The 19,102-nt window shown below is 49.5% G+C and overlaps 1 protein-coding gene across 1 annotated transcript; it reads right to left on the bottom strand.

Annotated features, from left to right (window-relative positions):
- Positions 1-17,920: 17,920 nt before the first annotated feature.
- On the bottom strand, positions 17,921-18,847 carry LOC311199339 (olfactory receptor 14A16-like; the record flags this gene model as incomplete). The annotated part of the gene is made up of 1 exon (XM_084273420.1): positions 17,921-18,847. The coding sequence occupies one exon, from the start codon at positions 18,845-18,847 to the stop codon at positions 17,921-17,923; it is 927 nt and encodes a 308-aa protein (XP_084129546.1).
- Between the last annotated feature and the right edge of the window lie 255 nt (positions 18,848-19,102).

The following is a 19,102-nucleotide window of genomic DNA, read 5'->3' as shown; positions in this document are numbered from 1 at the left end:
AGCTAGACATGCTCTGATTACAACTTCACTGAGGTAGCACCGTGAGCGAGAGAGCTTGAGGATCTGGGAGATTTCTCAGAAGAACTGGTCACAGGCATTGCCCTTGCAGAGGGGCAGTGACAATATATTGGCTGTGGGGAGCAGAGCACTGTAAATCACAATGCTCTGACAGTATTTTTAAGAAGGGAAATAAAAACCAGCAGCTGCTTTTTGCCACCAGAGAAAGGAGTGAGAAAGTGTAAGGGACTTAGCAGAGAACAAGGTTGGTGATGTAGGGGGAGAAGGTCCTCCAAGCCTCATTGCAGAGATTCCCCTGCAGCCCGTGGAGAAGCCCATGGTGAATGAGGCTATTACCACACAGCCCATGCTGGATGATGTGGAACAGTGATTCTACATGCAGCCTGTAGAAGTCCCCAATGTTGAGCATGTGAGGACACTGAAGGAGGCTGTGACCTCATAGGAAGCCTGTGCTGGAGCAGGTTTGCTGGCAGGGTGGTGGAGGACCCACGCTGGGGCAGTCTGTTGCTGAAGGAGGGGACCCCACTAAAGTGACCCACCCTGGAGCAGTCTGTGATGATCTGAAGCTATGTGGGAAGGACTCACGGTGGAGGGGTTCATGGAGGACTGTCTCCTGTGGGTGGAACCCAATGCTGGAGCAAGGGAAGACAGTGAGGAGTCCTCCCCCTGACCAGGAAGGAGCAGCTGAGATGATGTGTGATGAACAGACCCCAACCGCCGTTCCCTGTCCCCCAGTGCCACTCAGTCAGAGAGAAGAGAGAGTTAAAGAGTGAAGTGGACCCTGGGATAAGAAGGGAGGGTCATAGGTTGGTGTTTAATATTTCATTTCTCTATTTTTTTCTCATTTCTCTGCTCTCTTTGGATTGAGTAATGAATTAGATTGATTTTATTGTTGGTGTCAAGTCTGTATTGCCAGTGAGAGTAACAGCTGCATGACCTCCCCCTGTGCTTTCTCCCTGCATGATTTCTCCCTGTCCTGATCATTCTGCTCCCAGGCAGAATGATCTCAGAGATGAGGTCGTAGAACGATCCCCATGAGGCCTGAGACACCAGGAGGGACCCTACAAGAACTGGTCTTCTCCTGCTGAGCTGGGCCAGGCTCCTGGGATGGAGGGAGCTCATGGCAACCCGGCAGCACTGCAGAGAGACAGCTCTGCCCGGGAGCAGCTCCTCTGCCAAGCACACAGGGCTGGGGACACTGCCTGTAGGCACTGAGGGGAGACCTGTGAGGCTGAGAGAGCTGATGGATGCTGAGAGCTCACTGGAGGAGAAAGGTAAAGAGACTTTGCTTTAAATTTTCTGCTCTTGGTGACTGGGTGGGAAGTGGGAGCTGAGCTTTTCTTGGTAACTTTGCAGAAGGCAGTGCAAACTCATTGGTCATGAGGACTTGTCAGAGCATCTCCTGAGCCCTGCACACACAGAGGTTCCCCGGGGCAGTGCCCTGATGCCAGGAGGGGTCTGCAGAGCAGAGCTGAGCACAGGGCAGGTTGGATGAGGTCTGTGAGCACAAAGCATGAGGTGACATGGGCAAAGAGAAGCAGCTGCAGGGACAGCTCCAGGCAGCAGAGACATTGTCAGGGAGAAAGAAGGAGCTGCTCCCATAAATGCCCTGGCAGTGGGGATTTGGTACCTCTCTGACAACCCCCACAGTTGGTTTCCTTCATCAACCGCCTGGTTGCTGCCACCCAGCACAGGCTCTGCACACAGAGTTCCAGGATTTCAGGCTGAGTCTTCTCTTTGGCAACCCAAACCACAGAGAGGAAAAACCCCTGAGTGCCTGTCTGTCGGTCCCTGTAATTCCCGCCTGGGATGGAGTATTTCTCCATGTTTCCTCTCCTGTCCTTACTGCCTTTGTCCCCTGGTTACCTTGGGGTCCGAGTACAGCCATTGGTGGGGCTGACCTTGAGATGACCCTCATCTCAGGACCCCAATCTGCAGGACTTCCCTCTTTCCACCAGTGGCACACTCAAGCCAACACAAAGCAGACCTCCCAAAAGGGACCTGACAAAAGTCTTCCTGAATACAGAGACTCAACCTGAGGGCATTCCATAAGTAGTGGAAGGGATTTTCCTCAAAGAAAGATTCTCTAACTTCTCTTTGCCTTTTCCTCCCTGGACAGGTCTCCACAGCTGAGGGCAGCAGATGTCCAACAGCAGCTCCATCAGCCAGTTCCTCCTCCTGCCCTTTGCAGACACACGGGAGCTGCAGCTCCTGCACTTCTGCCTCTTCCTGGGCATCTACCTGGCTGCTCTCCTGGGCAATGGCCTCATCATCATCACCATAGCCTGTGACCACCACCTCCACACCCCCATGTACTTCTTCCTCCTCAACCTCTCTGTACTTGACTTTAGCTGCATCTCGACCACTGTTCTCAAATCCATGGCCAATTCCTTGTGGGACACCAGGGCCATTTCCTACACAGGATGTGTGGCTCAGCTCTTTTTCTTTGTATTTTTTATCTCCACAGAGTATTTTCTTCTCACTGTCATGGCCTATGACCGCTACACTGCCATCTGTCACCCCCTGCACTACGGGACCCTACTGGGCAGCAGAGCTTGTGTCCACATGGCAGCAGCTGCCTGGGGCAGTGGGTTTCTCTATTCCATTCTGCACACAGCCAGTACATTTTCACTCCCCCTGTGCAAGGGCAATGCTGTTGGCCAGTTCTTCTGTGAAATCCCTCATATACTGAAGCTCTCTTGCTCAGACGCCTACCTCAGGGAAACTGGAGTCATTGTGGTCAGTGTCTGTTTAGGTTTTGGGTGTTTTGTGTTCATTGTGGTGTCCTATGTGCAGATCTTCAGGGCTGTGCTGAGAATCCCCTCAGAGCAGGGACGGTACAAAGCCTTTTCCACCTGCCTCCCTCACTTGGCCGTGGTCTCCCTGTTTATTATCACTGTTGTGTTTACATACCTGAAGCCCCCCTCCATCTCTTCCCTATCTTTGGACCTGGTGTTGGCATTTCTTTACTCGGTGTTTCCACCAGCAGTGAACCCCCTCATCTACAGCATGAGGAACCAGGAGCTCAAGGATGCCATCTGGAAACTGATGACTGGATATTTCTATGCAGCAATAAACTGCTTGTCTTCTGCATACCACTGACAATGTAACTCCTGTTATGATCAGTTTATATTTAATAGGGGTTTTAGCTATTGGGTTTTGGTTTCCCTCTGTTTTTTTTAAGCTAGTGTGATACAGTCAATGTTCATCTCTTTTCTAATTCAGTATCTCCTGCTCTTTCGTGTAATGATGAGCTGTGCTGTTTTTGCCTCGTCTGCTTCCACAGAGCCATAATTTTCCTCTTTTTTTCACCATTTTATTAATAAAATTTTCACGAGCACATTTTCATCAGCTGAACAACTCGAGTACTTGTCTGTAATGGCAATGCTTTCCCACTATGTGAGAATGGGATAAGGACAGTTTATTGATAAAATTCATCATGAATGTAGAACAATAGTGGCGAATTACACCCACACCCAGTGCTAACACAGCGTACCTCGTTTACCTGACAATTATAGAGTACTGCCTGAAAGGAAAGACAGACAGACAGACTGACTCTTCTGGAGGCACCAAGCCCATACCTGTCCCCAACCAGCTTCTTTTATGTGGAAGTGGTGTCAGGTAGTATGAAAATAGCCCAGGTGAACTCAGATCACCTGTGCTGGCTGCTTGGGGAGGTTAACTCTCACCTGGCCAGAACCAGGACATTATCCACCCCTTTTTCCACACCATCTACATCATGCCCAGATCTTACATTTTCAGAAGACTGGGGACATTCATAACATCATTGATCTATTATGTAGAACATCTGCCATGGACAGATTTAGTTATACACCAAAAATTTACTGGCTATCCTTTCCTAGAGCTAAACCCCCTTGGGGTACACACTGGACTTCCCCATCCTTTCACATCTCCCACCAAGTGCACCCAGGTCACTGAGCAAAAGCAATCCCGTGAATGGGTTTGCCTTTGTCTGAAGAAGGAACAACCCAGAGTGTCTTCCCCAACAGTTTTTTCATGTGTAATACAGGGACTTTGTGCCCCTCCACGGTCTGTTGAAGACTGCGGTGGTTTTGCCTTGGCTAGAGGCCAAATGTCCATCAAAATCCCCCTATCACTCCCCTTTTTATCCAGAAAGGGGAGAACATAGATATTGGGAGGCTTAGGATTTGAGATAAGAGAACAATCACCCTGCAATTAGTGTCATGAGCAAAACAGACTCAACACAAAATAGAGAAAACTAATTTATTACACTACAGCTACACACCCAGTGACGCCAGAGTCAGGTAATGAGTGGCCAGGTCTTAAAGGACCTTCCCCCATCCCTCCCTTCTTAGCAGACTTTGCTTTAGTCATGATTTTTCTCCCATCATCCCCCCCACGGTGGCACAGGGAGGGGCAGGGTCTGGGGGAATGTGGTGTCAGTCAGTTCCTCCGGAGTTGTTTTACTTCTTAGCTGGGGGGATGGAAATCCACACCTCCTTCCCCTGCTGCACTCTCTCTCTCTCTCTCAAATCTTCTTAAACCTTCTCTTAAAACTTCAAGGGAGATACCATGACAAAAGGTTTCAGCACAACACCCACACATCAAGGCAGTCTCAGACATGACTAGATGGGGAAGCGGTTACAAGGAGAAGAATTTGATCATTCCAGGGGATGCCATAGCAGTCAGAGGTGCTGAACTGGAATCTGGCCATGAGCACATTGGGCTGCACTGGGAGGACCATGGCCACGCAGACAAGGACCCTTCTTGTCTATGTGGACTCAGATCAGGTGAGGCCACCTCTGGAGCAGTCAGTCCCAGTGTGGGCTCTCCGGTCTGGAGGAATGGGAGGAACTGTAATGTGGGCAGAAAGTCTGCCAAGATACAGTTAGGGGTCTTGTGTGGAGAGGCTGAGAGACCCGGGCATCTTTAGCCTGGGGAAGGGGAGGCTGAGGGAAGCCCTCTTTGTGCTACAGGGAAAGAACATAAGAAAGGAAGTCCACGTGAAACTGCAGCTTTGAAGGTCAGAGTTGCCATGAGGATAAAGAAATGTCACTCTGAGGGTAGTGCTGTGGTGCTTAAAGTCACTTGGAGAAAGTGTGGATGAGCTGGTGGCTTTGTGTTTGTGGGAACAGCTGATGAGGAGGGACCGACAGCAGTACAGGCAGGGACATCATGGAGTGAGATCAAAGTGGGGAAGGGGGTTGGGTGCCTGCAGCCTGCAGGCAGACAGCACAGGCGTGGGGCAGTGTGGCATGGGCTGTGGTGCAGATGGACAAGGGTGGCAGCCAGGTCTTTGGCTCCTTGACTAGAGCTGATATCCCTGCCACAGAGGCCTCAGAGGCACCACATTGTCCTCACAGTCATAGAGTATTGTTGCCTCCTTAAACCCATGCCAGGGGAGGACACCATGTGTCATACCCCTGTCCATCCTTTGGTGTCACAGCCCACATCCCAAGGAAGAGTTCTGAGACACAGGTGGGGGTCAGGATCTCCCTGCCCAGGAGTGGGGGTCAGCACTTGGCATTTCTGCTTCATCAGACAAAGCCAGGGTGTCCTCAGCATCAGAGCTGCCTGCGCTTTGCCTGTGTTTGTCCTCATGGCCTCCAGTTGTCTGCTGTAATGAGTGCATGGGGAGGCTTTGTCAGTAATGGCTCCCAGTGTGGCCTGTCAGTGCTTCAAGGTACTTTGGGCATTACTCCTGACTTGAACTTCTTGAGAGGTTTCTTCACTCTCCGCTTGGTCTCTTGAGTTCTGTGGACTCAGAAGAAAAGACACCATGGGGCTCAGTAATCATACAGAAAGCCCTTACAAGCATGGCTCTCCACGTAATTGTTTTAAAATAAATAAGAATTGTATAACTAATTGGAGAGGTTTTATTTGACTGACGAAAATTTCAAAGGAGTTTCACAATGGAGGATTTTGTCAAAGGAAAAAATGTTTCTGTCATAACTCAGACCATGGAAGAAAGTTCAGCAGCATGCTGCAATGGGGGCTGGTCCAGAGGTCTCCTAAAGAGTTCTGGACAGGCAGGAAAAGCAGCCTCTTCAGATCCAACCCTGCATGGAGAACCTTGCTCTTCCCCAAGCCCAGCAGTTCCCTCACTGGCCTCCTGGGACTCCCAGCACTTTTCCTGGCATCATCTGTGCTCACAGGCAGGGACAGATTTCTCTGACAACAAACAGCAGTTACACATGACACAGATTAATAACCATGAAATCTCTCTCCTCAGCTGCCTGCTATGGCCAAGCAGCGTGTGAAGGGGGTCAGCTTTCAGAGGAGATTCTCTCCCAGAACAGTTTCAATCAGACAGATAGAAAGGTCACTTATCAACACACTGACCTCTTGACGGAACAGTTCATTAGACTTCTGAGAGAGGGGATGTTTTCAACTCTCTGAAACTCAAAGGAAGAACCAGAGAGCTGAGCGGCATCTGAATATCCAAAGTGCAAGTGGAGGTGGAATCCTGTGATCAAAGTGAAGTTCATCCATCCCACCAGTCAGCTGAAAAGATGTCCCTAGGCATGGCTGTGTCATCAGAAGAGGTGGAAACACCTGACTGACAAGGGAGATGAAAGAGGCAGACTGCTGGTGATGCAGACACAGGGGAAGGGGAGTGTTTCTTCTGCTGCCATGTCTGAATCAAACGAGACCAGAGATACTGCATGAGGAATGGGATGAAGGTGTTATTACATCAGAGACAAAATACAGGGAAAAAGCCCCACAGCACCTTGAAGTCCCTACTAAATACAGACTGGTCCTAATGTGAGTTCCATGACCAGCGATATGCAGAAGATGAGCAGTTTATTGCTGCTAGAAACATCCAGTCATCAGTTTCCAGATGGCATCCTTGAGCTCCTGGTTCCTCATGCTGTAGATGAGGGGGTTCACTGCTGGTGGAAACACCAAGTAAAGAAATGCCAATACCAGGTCCAAAAATAGGGAGGAGATGGAGGGGGGCTTCAGGTGGGCAAATATGACAGTGCTGAGAAACAGGGAGACCACGGCCAGGTGAGGGAGGCAGGTGGAAAAGGCTTTGTGCCGTCCCTGCTGCGAGGGGATCCTCAGCACAGCCCTGAAGATCTGCACATAGGACACCACAATGAACACAAAACACCCAAAACCTAAACAGACACTGACCAAAATGACTCCAGTTTCCATGAGGTAGGCATGTGAGCAGGAGAGCTGGAGGATCTGGTGAATTTCATAGAAGAACTGGCCAACAGCATTGCCATGGCAGAGGGGCTGTGAAAATGTATTGGCTGTGTGCAGCACAGCATGGAGAAACCCACTGGCCCAGGCAGCTGCTGCCATGTGGACACAAGCTCTGCTGCCCAGGAGGGTTTCGTAGTGCAGGGGGTGGCAGATGGCAACGTAGCAGTCATAGGCCATGACGGTGAGGAGACAGTACTCTACTGAGAACAAAAATAAGAGGAAAAAGAGCTGAGCCACACATCCTGTGTAGGAAATGGCCCTGGTGTCCCACAAGGAATTGACCATGGATTTGGGAACAGTGGTGGAGATGCAGCCAATGTCAGTAACAGAGAGGTTGAGGAGGAAGAAGTACATGGGGGTGTGGAGGTGGTGGTCACAGGCTATGGTGATGATGATGAGGCCATTTCCCAGGAGGTCAGCCAGGTAGATGCCCAGGAAGAGGCAGAAGTGCAGGAGCTGCAGCTCCCATGTGTCTGCAAAGGGCAGGAGGAGGAACTGGTTGATGGAGCTGCTGCTGTTGGACATCTGCTGCTGTCAAGTGTGGAGACCTGTCCAAGGAGGAAAAGGCAGTGGGAAGTTAGGGAACTCTTCTATTAGGAAAACCTCTTGTAATGCTTAGGGAACACCCTCACATTGACTCTCTGGATCCAGGAAGACTTTTGTCAGGTCCATTTTGGGAGCTCTGCTTTGTGCTGGCTTGAGTATGCCACTGCTGGGAGGAGGGTCAGCTGTGGCTCTCAAGAACTCAGTCCTGCCTGGCAGCAGTCAGTAAATAGGATGGTGTGATCTCAGACTAAAGCACCTGTGGATGGGAATGAGCTTTTCAGCACTGTCACTCCAGTTTCACCTGACAGCAGAGCAGAGCTTTGGAGCTTTGGTTTTCTCCTCACTGCAACTGAGGAGTGTTTCTTCTGTCAGAACTCCCTGACATTGCTGCTGCAGTGCCAGTGAAACCTTCCCCTGAGTGAAGTGGGGAGAGCTGCTCTGTCCATCAGCCCTGGCCTCAGCTGCCCTGTACTGGGTGCTCTGTGATCAGAACCTGGTGTTCCTGTAGGAGATTAGGGTCTGCACTGTGTGGGATGTCAGGGAGGTACCAAATCCTCACTGCCATGGAATTTCTTGGAGCAGCTCCTTCTCCCTCACTTCCCAATGTTTCTGCTGCCTGGAGATGACCCTGCAGCTGCTTCTCGTTGCCCATGTCACCTCCTGCTCTGTGCTCACAGACTTCATCCAACCTGCTCTGTGTTTAGATCTTCTCTGCAGACCCCTCCTGGCATCAGGGTACTGCCCCAGGGAACCTCTGTGTGTGCAGGGCTTAGACAAAAATGTGGCATCTTAATGAGAAGAAGGAAGGAAGGGAGTTAGTTGAAGAGTTGGGCATTTCTCAGTTTTTCACCAGAACAAAATCAGGAAAAACAAATCTACAAATCTCTGCTCTGCAGCTGGGGGAAGTGGGAATCACAATCCAGAAAAGATCATATAGATCAAAACAGACCTGCTGCAAAGACAAACTAACACCTGGAGATGTCATATCAGAGCCCCATACAGCCAGTGCCACCCTCAATCACCAGGAATGCTCCTCTCAAAAAGGACCTTTCCAATATGTAATAGAATAGGGAGAGGCAGTCCTTGGGTCTCCAATGAGAATATTTTGCTCAGGGAAGAGCTGCAGTGGGTTTCTCAGTGCTGTGCTGCCCACGGCCAAGACATGTTCCCTTCCCCTCTGCAAGGGCAATGCTGTTGACCAGTTCTTCTCTGCAATCCCCTAGATCTTCAGCCTCACATGCTCAGATGCCTACCCCAGAGATAATGGTCTTCTTGTAATTAGTACCTGTTTAGTTTTGGGGTGTTTTGTGAGATACCTGTGGAAGCTGAAGGCCAGGAACGTCTTTCAGCCCTCGCAGCTTTTGTTTGGGAGCTTCTGCTGGACATTTAGCAGTTTCCTAGATGGACGCTGGTAGAGCCTGAAAATTGCATCAGGCAATATTAGGACTGTTCCCTTGGCAAGGAATGCCCTGAGCCCCAAGGTTACTGGTGCTTCTCATCTGATCCCTGAGGAGGTTTCAGGCCAGGAACATCTTTCAACCCTCATACCTTTTGTTTCAGTGCAGTTGGTGGATGTTTTGCATATTTGAATGCAGATGCTGGTAGAGACAGAAAAAGAAGTCAGGCACTGTTAGGACTGGTCCCTTGGCAAGGGAAGCCCCGACTCCCAAGGTCAGTGGACCTGTTTGGAGTCTACATGGGAAGGTTTCAGGCCAGGAACCTCATTAGGCCCTCAAAACTTTTTATTTGGGGAACTATTGCTGGACATTTAGCAGTTTCAAAGGTTGATTCTGGTAGAGACAGAATTAGATGTTGGTCAATTTTAGGACCATTCCCATGGCTAGGAATGCCCTAAGAACAAAGGTAACCTGGTCTTCTAATGGGCTGCCCTGGGAGCTTTCAGGCCAATATCATCTTTCAAACCTTTACACAGTTTGTTAGGAACTCTTGCTGGATGTTTTCACCTTCGAAGGTGGATGTTGGTGTAACCTGAAAATGATGTCAGACAGTGCTAGGACGGTTCCCTTGGCAAGGAAAGCCCTGATCCCCAACGTTACTGGTGCTGCTACTGGGCTACTGGGGAGCTTTTAGGTCAGGAATATCTTTCATCCCTCCCTCCACCTTTAGTTTGGCAGCTATGGCTGTACGTTTTGGAGTTTCAAATTTGGATGCTGGTAGAGCCCAAAAATTAGGTCAGGCACTGTTAGGACCATTCCCATTACTAGAAATGCCCTGATCCCCAGGTTTCAAGGGCTGCATGTGAGATACCTTGGGATGTTTCTGACTAGGATCCTCTTTCAGCTCCTGCACATTTCTTTAGGGACTTTTCATGGGACATTTATCAGTTCTGAAGATGGATACTGGTAGAGCCCAAAAATTATGTCAGGCACTGTTAGGACCGTTCCCTTTGCATTCAGCTCCTTGAACCCCAAGGTTATTTTGTCTGGTAGTGGGCTACCTGCTAAATTTCAGGTCAGGAACATCTTTCAGCCCTTCCATCTTTTGTATGGCAGATATTGCTGGATGATTAGCATGTTATATTATTAGTATTAGTGGACGCTAATTGAGCCGGAAAGTGACATCAGGCCCTGTTAGGACCATTCCCTTGGCATTGAAAGCCCATAGCTCCAGGGTTACTGAGGCTGCCTGTGTGCTACCTGGCGAGGTTTCAGGCCAGGAATATCATTAGTCCCTTGCACCTTTTGTCTGGCAGCCATTCCTGTACAGTTAGCAGGGTGTAAGGTGAACACAGGTAGAGGCAGAAAGTGATGTCAGGCACTGTTAAGACCGTTCCCTTAAAAGGAATTCCTGAGCCCCAAAGTTACTGGGCCTGCTAGTGTGCTACCTTGGGAGGTTTCAGGTCAGGAACGTTTTTGAGCATTCTCATCTTTAGTTTGGGAGCAATTGCTGGGCGTTCATCACTTCTGAAAGTGGGCGCTGGTAGAGCTCGAAAATGATGTCAGGCAGAGTTATGACTGTTCCCTTGGCTAGGAAAGCCCTGAGCCCCACGGTTACTGGTGCTCCTAGTACGCAGACTGGGGAGGTCTCTGGCCAGTAAGATCCTTCATCTCTCACGACTTTTGTTTGGGTTCTATTGCTGGGTTTTTAGCGTTTTTGAAACTTGAATCACAGAATCATAGAACCACAGGGGTTGGAAGGGACCTCGAGAGCTCATCGGGTCCAAGCCCCCTGCCAAAGCAGCTCCCCAGCACATATTGCACAGATAGGCTTCCAGACGAGTCCTGAATATCTCCAGAGATGGAGAATCCACAACCTCCCTGGGCAGCCTGTCCCAGGGCTCTGTCAGCTTCACTGAGTAAGTTTTTCCACATGTTGGTGCAGAAGGTCCTGTGCTCCAACTTGCAGCCATTGGCCCTTGACCTGTCTCCACAGACCACTGAAAATGGGCTGACTATTCCCCCCTGCATCGCATCCTTAAGATATTTATAAACATTAATAAGGTCCCCCCTTAGTCTTCTTTTCTCTAGGCTGAACAGTCACAGCTCACTCAGCCTTTCCACATAGGGAGATACTCCGGGCCCTTCATCATCTTTGTAGCCCTTCTTTGGACTCTCTCCAGGAGATCCCTGGCTTTATTATCCCAGGGACCCCAGAACTGGACACAATACTTCAGGTGGGGCCTGACCAGGGCAGAGCAGAGGGGAAAGATCCCCTCCTGTGACCTGCTGCCCACACTCCTCCTGATGCCCCCAGGATCCCATTGGCTCTCTTAGCCACTGAGGCACACTGCTGGCTCATGGCCAACCTGTCATCAACCAGGACCCCCAGGTCCTTCTCCACAGAGCTCTTCTCCAGCAGGTCATCCCCCAGCCTGTACTGATACAAACAGTTATTCCTTTCCAGGTGCCAGACTCTCCACTTGCTTTTGTTGAACCTCATCTGGTTTCTCCCTTCCCAGCTCTCCAGCCTGTCCAGGTCTCTCTGGATGGCAGCGCAGTGTCCTGTGTGTCAGCCACTCCTCCCAGCTTTGGATCATCAGGTACTTGCTGAGGGTGGATGCTATTCCCTCATCAAGGTCGTTAATGAGGATATTAAACAGGACTGGACCCAACACCGAGCCCTGGGGAACACCGCTAGTCACGGGTCTCCAGCCAGACTCTGCTCCACTGATCACGACCCTCTGAGCTCGGATGCTGGTGTAGAGTGTGAAAGCCCTGATCTCCAGTATTAATGAGTGTTGCTTGTGTCCTGCCTGGGTCGGTTTCAGGCTAGGAACATTTTTCAGCCCTCACATGTTTGCTTTAGAGGTATTACTGAATATTTACCAGTTTCAAAGTTGGTCACTTTTAGATCCGGACCGTTTCCTGGGAAGAAATGCCCTGAGCCCAAAGGTATACAGGAGCTGCTAGTGGGATACCTGGGGAGGTTTCAGGCCAGGAATATCTTCAAGCCCTTTCTCCTTTTGTTTCAGACCTATTGCTGGAGGTTTAGCAGTTTTGATGGGGTTGCTGGTAGATTGGAAAATTACTTCTGGACCGTTGCCTTGGCTTGGAATGCCCTGATGCTCAAGGTTTGTTGTACTGGGGGGGCTTCAGGCCAAAAACCTTTTTCAGCCCTGACACCAATTTGTTTGGGAGCTATTCCTGGACCTTTCTCAGTTTCAAAGTTGGATGCTCATAGAGCTCGAAAATGAAGTCAGGCAATCTTAGGACTGCTCCCTTTTCTAGGAAAGCCCTAAGCCCCAAGGTTACTGGGGCTGCTAGTAGGCTGTCTGGGGAGGCCTCATACCAGAAACATCTCTCAGCCCACGTACCTTTTGTTTGGGAGCTATTACTGGACGTTTAGCATTTTCAAAGTTGGACTCTGGTAGAGCCTGAAAATGATGTCAGTGACCCTTAGGTCCATTCCTTCAGCTATGAAAGCTCTGAGACCCAAAGTTACTGGGGCTGCTTTTGGGCTACTCAGGGAATTTTCCGACTCTCAAGATATTTCATCTCTTAAACTTTTAGTTTGGGAGCTATTGCAGGTCTTTTAGCATTTTTGAATTTGGATGCTGGTAGAGCCCGAAAATGACATCTGGTATTATAGGACCGTTCCCTTGGCTGGGAATGCCCTTCACCCCAAGGTTACCAGGGCTGCATGTGGGCTACCTGGGAAGGTTTCAGGCCAGGAACACCATTCAGCCTTCATAGATTTATTTAGGAGCTATTGCTGTATGTTTAGAATTTTTGAAGGGGGACACAAGTAGAGCCACAAAATGACATCAGGGACTCTTCAGACTGTTCTCTTGGCTGGGAAAGCCCTGATCCCCGAGGTTACTGGGGCTGCTAGTGGGCTACCTAGGAGGGTTTCTGGCTAGGAAACTTTTCAGCCCTTGCATTTTTTTTGGTGACCAACAGTAAAGGTGGGAGATTCTCCCTGTCCCTCCTTGTCTTAATAGTTCTATAAATACATTAATAACAATGTTACTGGCATAAATAATAGTTTTATTAGCAATAATATTAATAAACATGTAAACTATTACTAATATGATTAATAGTAAATGTTATTCATAATTAAAATAATTATATAAATATACTAATGACAAAAGGATGTACAGGGTGAATCTCCCACCTTTATTCGACCCAGGGGGACCAATGTGACACCCATCTAAAAGAAGGGTGACTTTGATGCTGGGGAAGGTGATGGAACAAATCACCTTGAATACCATCATGCAACACATGCAGGACACTCAGGTGATCGGGCCCAGTCAGCTTGGGTTTAGGAAAGGCAGATCGTGCTGGACCAACCTGATCTCCTTCTATGACAAGGTGACCTGCTCAGTGGATGAGGGGAAGTCTGTTGATGTGGTTTACCTGGACTTCAGTAAAGCCTTCAGTGCTGTCTCCCACAGCATCCTGCTGGAGAAACTAGCCACTCATGAAGTAGAGGGGTATATGCTGGGTTAGAAACTTACTGAGGGTCAGGCTCAAAGATTTGTGGTGAATGGAGTTAAATCCAGCTGGCAGCAGGACACAAGTGGTGTTCCCCAGGGGTCAGTGCTGGGGCCAGTTCTCTTTAGTATCTTTATTAATGATCTGGATGAGGGGACCCTCAGTAAATTTGCAGATGGCACCAAGTTGTGTGAGTGTTGATCTGCTGGAAGGCGGGAAGGCTCTGCAGGGTGACTTGGACAGGCTGAACAAAGGTCCTCCAGGGGAAATTCCTTTTTTAAACTAAGGAATCACTAAGGACCCAACTAAAATCCAAGTAGTTGTAGAAGTCTTGAGTTTTTTAATGAATGTTACTTGAAGAGCCATGCTTGTAAGGGCTTTCTGGATGTTAATGAGCCCCATGGTGCCTTTTCTTCTGAGTCCACAGACCTCAGATACCAAGAGGAGAGTGAAGGAATGTCTCCAGAAGTTAGGTCAAGAGTAATGCCCAAAGTGCCTTGAAGCATTAACAGGCCCCACTGGCAGTCATTACTGACAAAGCCTCCCCATGGGCTCAATAGAACAGATAACTATAGACAAACAGAGGCAAAGCACAGGCAGCTCTGATGCTGAGGACACCCTGACTTTGATGAAACAGAAATGCTAAGCGCTGACCCCAGCCCCTTGGCAGGGAGATCCTGACCCTCACCTGTGTCTCAGGGCTCTTCCTTGGGATGTGGGGAGTGTGAGGCCAAGGGAAGGAGAGGGGTATGACACGTGGTGGCCTTCCCTGGGGCTGTTGCAAGGAGGCAATGATGCTCCATGACTGTGAGGACAATGTGTCTCCTTTGAGGCCTCTGTAGCAGGGACGTCAGCCATAGCCAAGTGGGTAAAGACCTCATTTCTATCAGGCCCTTTCAGCCTGTCTGACACCCTTGGCCATCTGCACCACAGCCCATCCCACACTTCCCCTGGCTTTGTTTAGTTTCCCTACAGACTGCAGGCAACCAAACCCTGTTCCCCAGTTTTATTTCACCCCATGATGTCCCTGCCTGTACTGCTGTCTCTCCCTCCTCACCAGCTGATCCTGGAAACACAAAGCCACCAGCATATCCACACATCCTCTGAGTGACTTTTAGCCTTTTAGCACCACAGCACTGCCCCCAGAATGACATTTCTTTATCCTCATGTCCACTCTGACCTTCAAAGTCACAGTTTCACATGGACTTTCTTATGTTCTTTCCACATAGCACAAAGTGGGCTTTCCCTCAGCCTCCATTCCCCAGGCTAAAGAGCCTCTGACCTTCAAAGCTGCAGATTTGCTGTTGTGCTGGAACCTGTTGTGGTTTCGCTCTGGCCAAGCACCACGTAGCTGTTCCCTCTCTAAGAGGATGTGTTTGGAAATTGAGGAAGGGGAAAGGGAGGGAAAAGGAAACCCAAACAACACAAACCTCTTGAATTGGGATAAGGACAGTTTACTGGGACAGCAGAGAGAGAGAAACACAATAGAACTTTGTAGCAAAATATACAAAACTGGTGATGCACAATGCAGCTTCTTGCTGAACTGCACAGCTCAGACCTCACAGCTCAGAGCTGTCCTGAAACTAGACAGTGCCCAATCCACTTGTCCTGGAGGGGTAGCCTCTTCCTCCCACAAGCCTCTCCTCATCTGCTGAGCATGACGTAATTGACATGGAAGACCCTCTCTGACCAGGTTGGGTCACCTGTCCTGGCTGTGTTCCTTCCCAGCTCCCTGGGTGCCCACCACCCTCTCGTTAGCAGAGCAGCATGAACAACTGAAAAGTCCTTGATTGGTTGGACACAATGAAATCATCCCTGTGTTATCAGCACTGCTGTCACCTGAACTCCCAAACACAGCATTCCACCCGCTGCTAGAAAGAAACCAGGCCACCTTTGTAGACAACAAGTGAAACACAATGGTGGGCTCACTCCTGCAGTCATACAGTATGGATGATCCTGTTGGTCAGTTATGGCCAGCTGGGCCTTTTCTGTCCCCTTCCAGGTACTTGTGCACTCTCAGTTTACTCATTTCTGGAGCAGAATTAGAAAAAAAGGCCTTGATGTTGTGCAAGCCCTGCTCAGCAAGGAACTAGCACATTAATATAGACTTTTTTGCTTATCAATCCAAACCACAGAACTACAGTGACACCAATATGAAAATTAATTCCATTCCAGCAAAAATAACACCAGGAATAGAAGATCTGGCAGAAGAGCTGGCAGCTGTGCTTGCCAAACCCCTTTCCATCATCTATCAGCAATCCTGGCTGACTGGGGAAGTTGCACTCGACTGGAGGCTGCAGATGTGACACCCATATATAAGAACGGTCGGAAAGAGGATCCGGGGAGCTACAGGCCTGTCAGCCTGACCTCAGTCCCGGGGAAGATCATGGAGAGGGTCATCTTGGGAGCTGTCATGCAGCACATGTGTGATGGCCAGGGGATCAGGCCCAGTCAACATGGGGTTACAAAAGGTAGATCCTGTCAAACTAACCTGATCTCCTTCTATGACAAGGTGACCCACTTAATGGATGAGGGGAAGGCTGTGGATGTGTCTACCTGGACTTCAGGAAAGCCTTTGACAGGGTTTCTCACAGCATTCTGACTGAGAAACTGGCTGCCACTGGCCTGGACAGGTGGACCCTCAGCTGGGTTCAAAACTGGCTGGATGGCCGGGCCCAAAGGGTGGTGGTGAATGGAACCAAATCCAGCTGGAGCCCGGTCATGAGTGGCACCCCCAGGGCTCAGTCCTGGGTCCAGTTCTGTTCAACATCTTTATCAATGACCTGGATGAAGGGATTGAATGCTCCCTCAGTGAGTTTGCAGATGACACAAAGCTAGGAGGAAGTGTTGATCTGCCTGGGGTAGGGAGGCTCTTCAGAGGGATCTGAACAGACTGAACTGATGGGCTGAGACCAACGGGATGAGGTTTAACAAGGCCAAGTGCAGAGTGCTGTACATGGGACAGAACAACCCCATGCAAAACTACAGGCTTGGGAGAGCTGTCAGGCAGAGAAGGACCTGGGCGTGATGGGTGACAGCCGGCTGAATATGAGCCAGCAGTGTGCCCGGGCAGCATCTTGGCTTGTATCAAAAACAGTGTGGCCAGGAGGTCTGGGGAGGTAATTGTGCCCCTGTACTCGGCATTGGTGAGGCCACACCTTGAGTACTCTGTGCAGTTCTGGGCTCCCCACCATAAAAAGGACATTGAGGTCCTTGAGCAAGTGCAGAGAAGGGCAACCAGGCTGGGGAAGGGGCTGGAGGGCAAATCCTATGAGGAACGGCTGAGGGAGCTGGGGATGTTTAGCCTGGAGAAGAGGAGGCTGAGGGGAGACCTTATCACCACCTACAACTACCTGAAGGGAGGTTGTAGAGAGGTGGGTGATGGTCTCTTCAGCCAGGTGACAGAAGATAGAACAAGGGGCAGTGGCATGAAGCTGTACCAGGGCAGGTTTAGATTGGATATTGGAACAGGCTGCCCAGGGAGTGGATTGAGTCACCATCCCTGGATGTGTTCAAAAAAAGGGATCTGGTTTATATTAAGATGGGAATGGTTGGACTCGATGATCTTCAAAGGTCTTTTCCAACCTTGTGATTCTGTGATTCTGTGATAGATGGGACGTTTTCCAAATCTCTAAAGCTCAAAGTATAAACCAGAGAGCTGAGCAGAGGTGGAAACCTGCTGAGAAAAGTGAAGTGCAAACATCCAGCCAGCTTGCTTAAAAGGTGTCCTTACACATGGTGATACCATCAGGAGAGTGGAAACACCTGAGTGATGGGGAAGATGAAAGGGACATATTGGCAGTAATGCAGGTACAGGGGAAGGTATTTATTCTGCTATCATCTGTACCAATCCTAGAAATTCACATTCTGCCCTGCATGGAAAGCATGGCCATTCCAGTCATGTGCTAGTAAACTGTAGTCAACACGCAGTGTCAGGGTCACACAAGACTACAGCAGGAATGGGATGAACGTGGACACTGTTATTATAGCACAGCCAAACTGGAACAAAAGCAACCCCAACTACAGAAGGAACAAAATAAAGACTGGTCATACGGTGAGTTCCATGGTCAGTGATATATAAAGGGTGATACAAGACCTGGAGATACGTCATTAGGAATGGGATGGACGTGAAACCTTATTACAGCTGAGACAAAACAGAAACTGAAAAAAACCTCCAACAACTAAAACCTACTAAATAGAGACTGGTCCTAATGTGAGTTACATGGACAGTGATATGCAGAAGACAATGAAAATTCTGTTGCTGCTTAGAAATATCCAGTCCTCAGTTTCCACACGGCATCCTTGAGCTCCTGGTTCCTCATGCTGTAGATGAGGGGGTTCACTGCTGGTGGAAACACTGAGTAAAGAAATGATGCTACCAGGTCCAGAATTAGGGAGGAGATGGAGGGAGTCTTCAGGTAGGAAAATATGGCAGTGCTGACAAATAGGGACACCACAGCCAAGTGAGGGAGGCAGGTGGAAAAGGCTTTGTGCCGTCCCTGCTGCGAGGGGATCCTCAGCACAGCCCTGAAGATCTGCACATAGGACACCACAATGAACACAAAACACCCAAAACCTAAACAGACACTGACCACAATGACTCCAGTTTCCCTGAGGTAGGCATCTGAGCAGGAGAGCTTGAGAATCTGGGGGATTTCACAGAAGAACTGGTCAAGGGCATTGCCCTTGCAGAGGGGGAGTGAAAATGTGTTGGCTGTGTGCAGCACAGCATGGAGAAACCCACTGCCCCAGGCAGCTGCTGCCATGTGGACACAAGCTCTGCTGCCCAGGAGGATCCCGTAGTGCAGGGGGTGGCAGATGGCAACGTAGCGGTCATAGGCCATGACAGTGAGGAGAAAGTACTCTGTGGAGATCAAAAATAGGAAAAAAAAGAGTTGGGCCACACATCCTGAGTAGGAAATGGCCCTGGTGTTCCACAAGGAATTGACCATGGATTTGGGAACAGTGGTAGAGATGCAGGCAAGGTCAATAACAGAGAGGTTGAGGAGGAAGAAGTACATGGGGGTGTGGAGGTGGTGGTCACAGGCTATGGTGATGATGATGAGGCCATTGCCCAGGAGAGCAGCCAGGTAGATGCCCAGGAAGAGGCAGAAGTGCAGGAGTTGCAGCTCCCGTGTGTCTGCAAAGGGCAGGAGGAGGAACTGGCTGATGGAGCTGCTGCTATTGAACATCTGCTGCTGTCAAGTGTGGAGACCTGTCCAAGGAAGAAAAAGGTAGTGAGAAGTTAGGGAACTCTACTTTGATCAAAACAGTTTCCAATTCACACTGATTCTCTGTATTCAGGAAGACTTTTGTCAGTTTCCTTTTGGGGGGTCTGCTTTGTGCTGGCTTGAGCGTGCCAATGCTGGGAGGAGGGTTGGCTGTGGGCTCTAGAAAACTCAGTCCTGCCTGGCAGCAGTAAGTAAATAGAAGGATGTCCTGATCTC

The sequence above is a fragment of the Gallinula chloropus genome, assembly GCF_964237585.1.
Source record: "Gallinula chloropus genome assembly, chromosome: 20".
In the NCBI taxonomy this organism is placed as follows: Eukaryota; Metazoa; Chordata; class Aves; order Gruiformes; family Rallidae; genus Gallinula; species Gallinula chloropus.
Note: the sequence above shows the minus strand (reverse complement) of the source record. Positions and strands in the feature narration are given on the sequence as shown.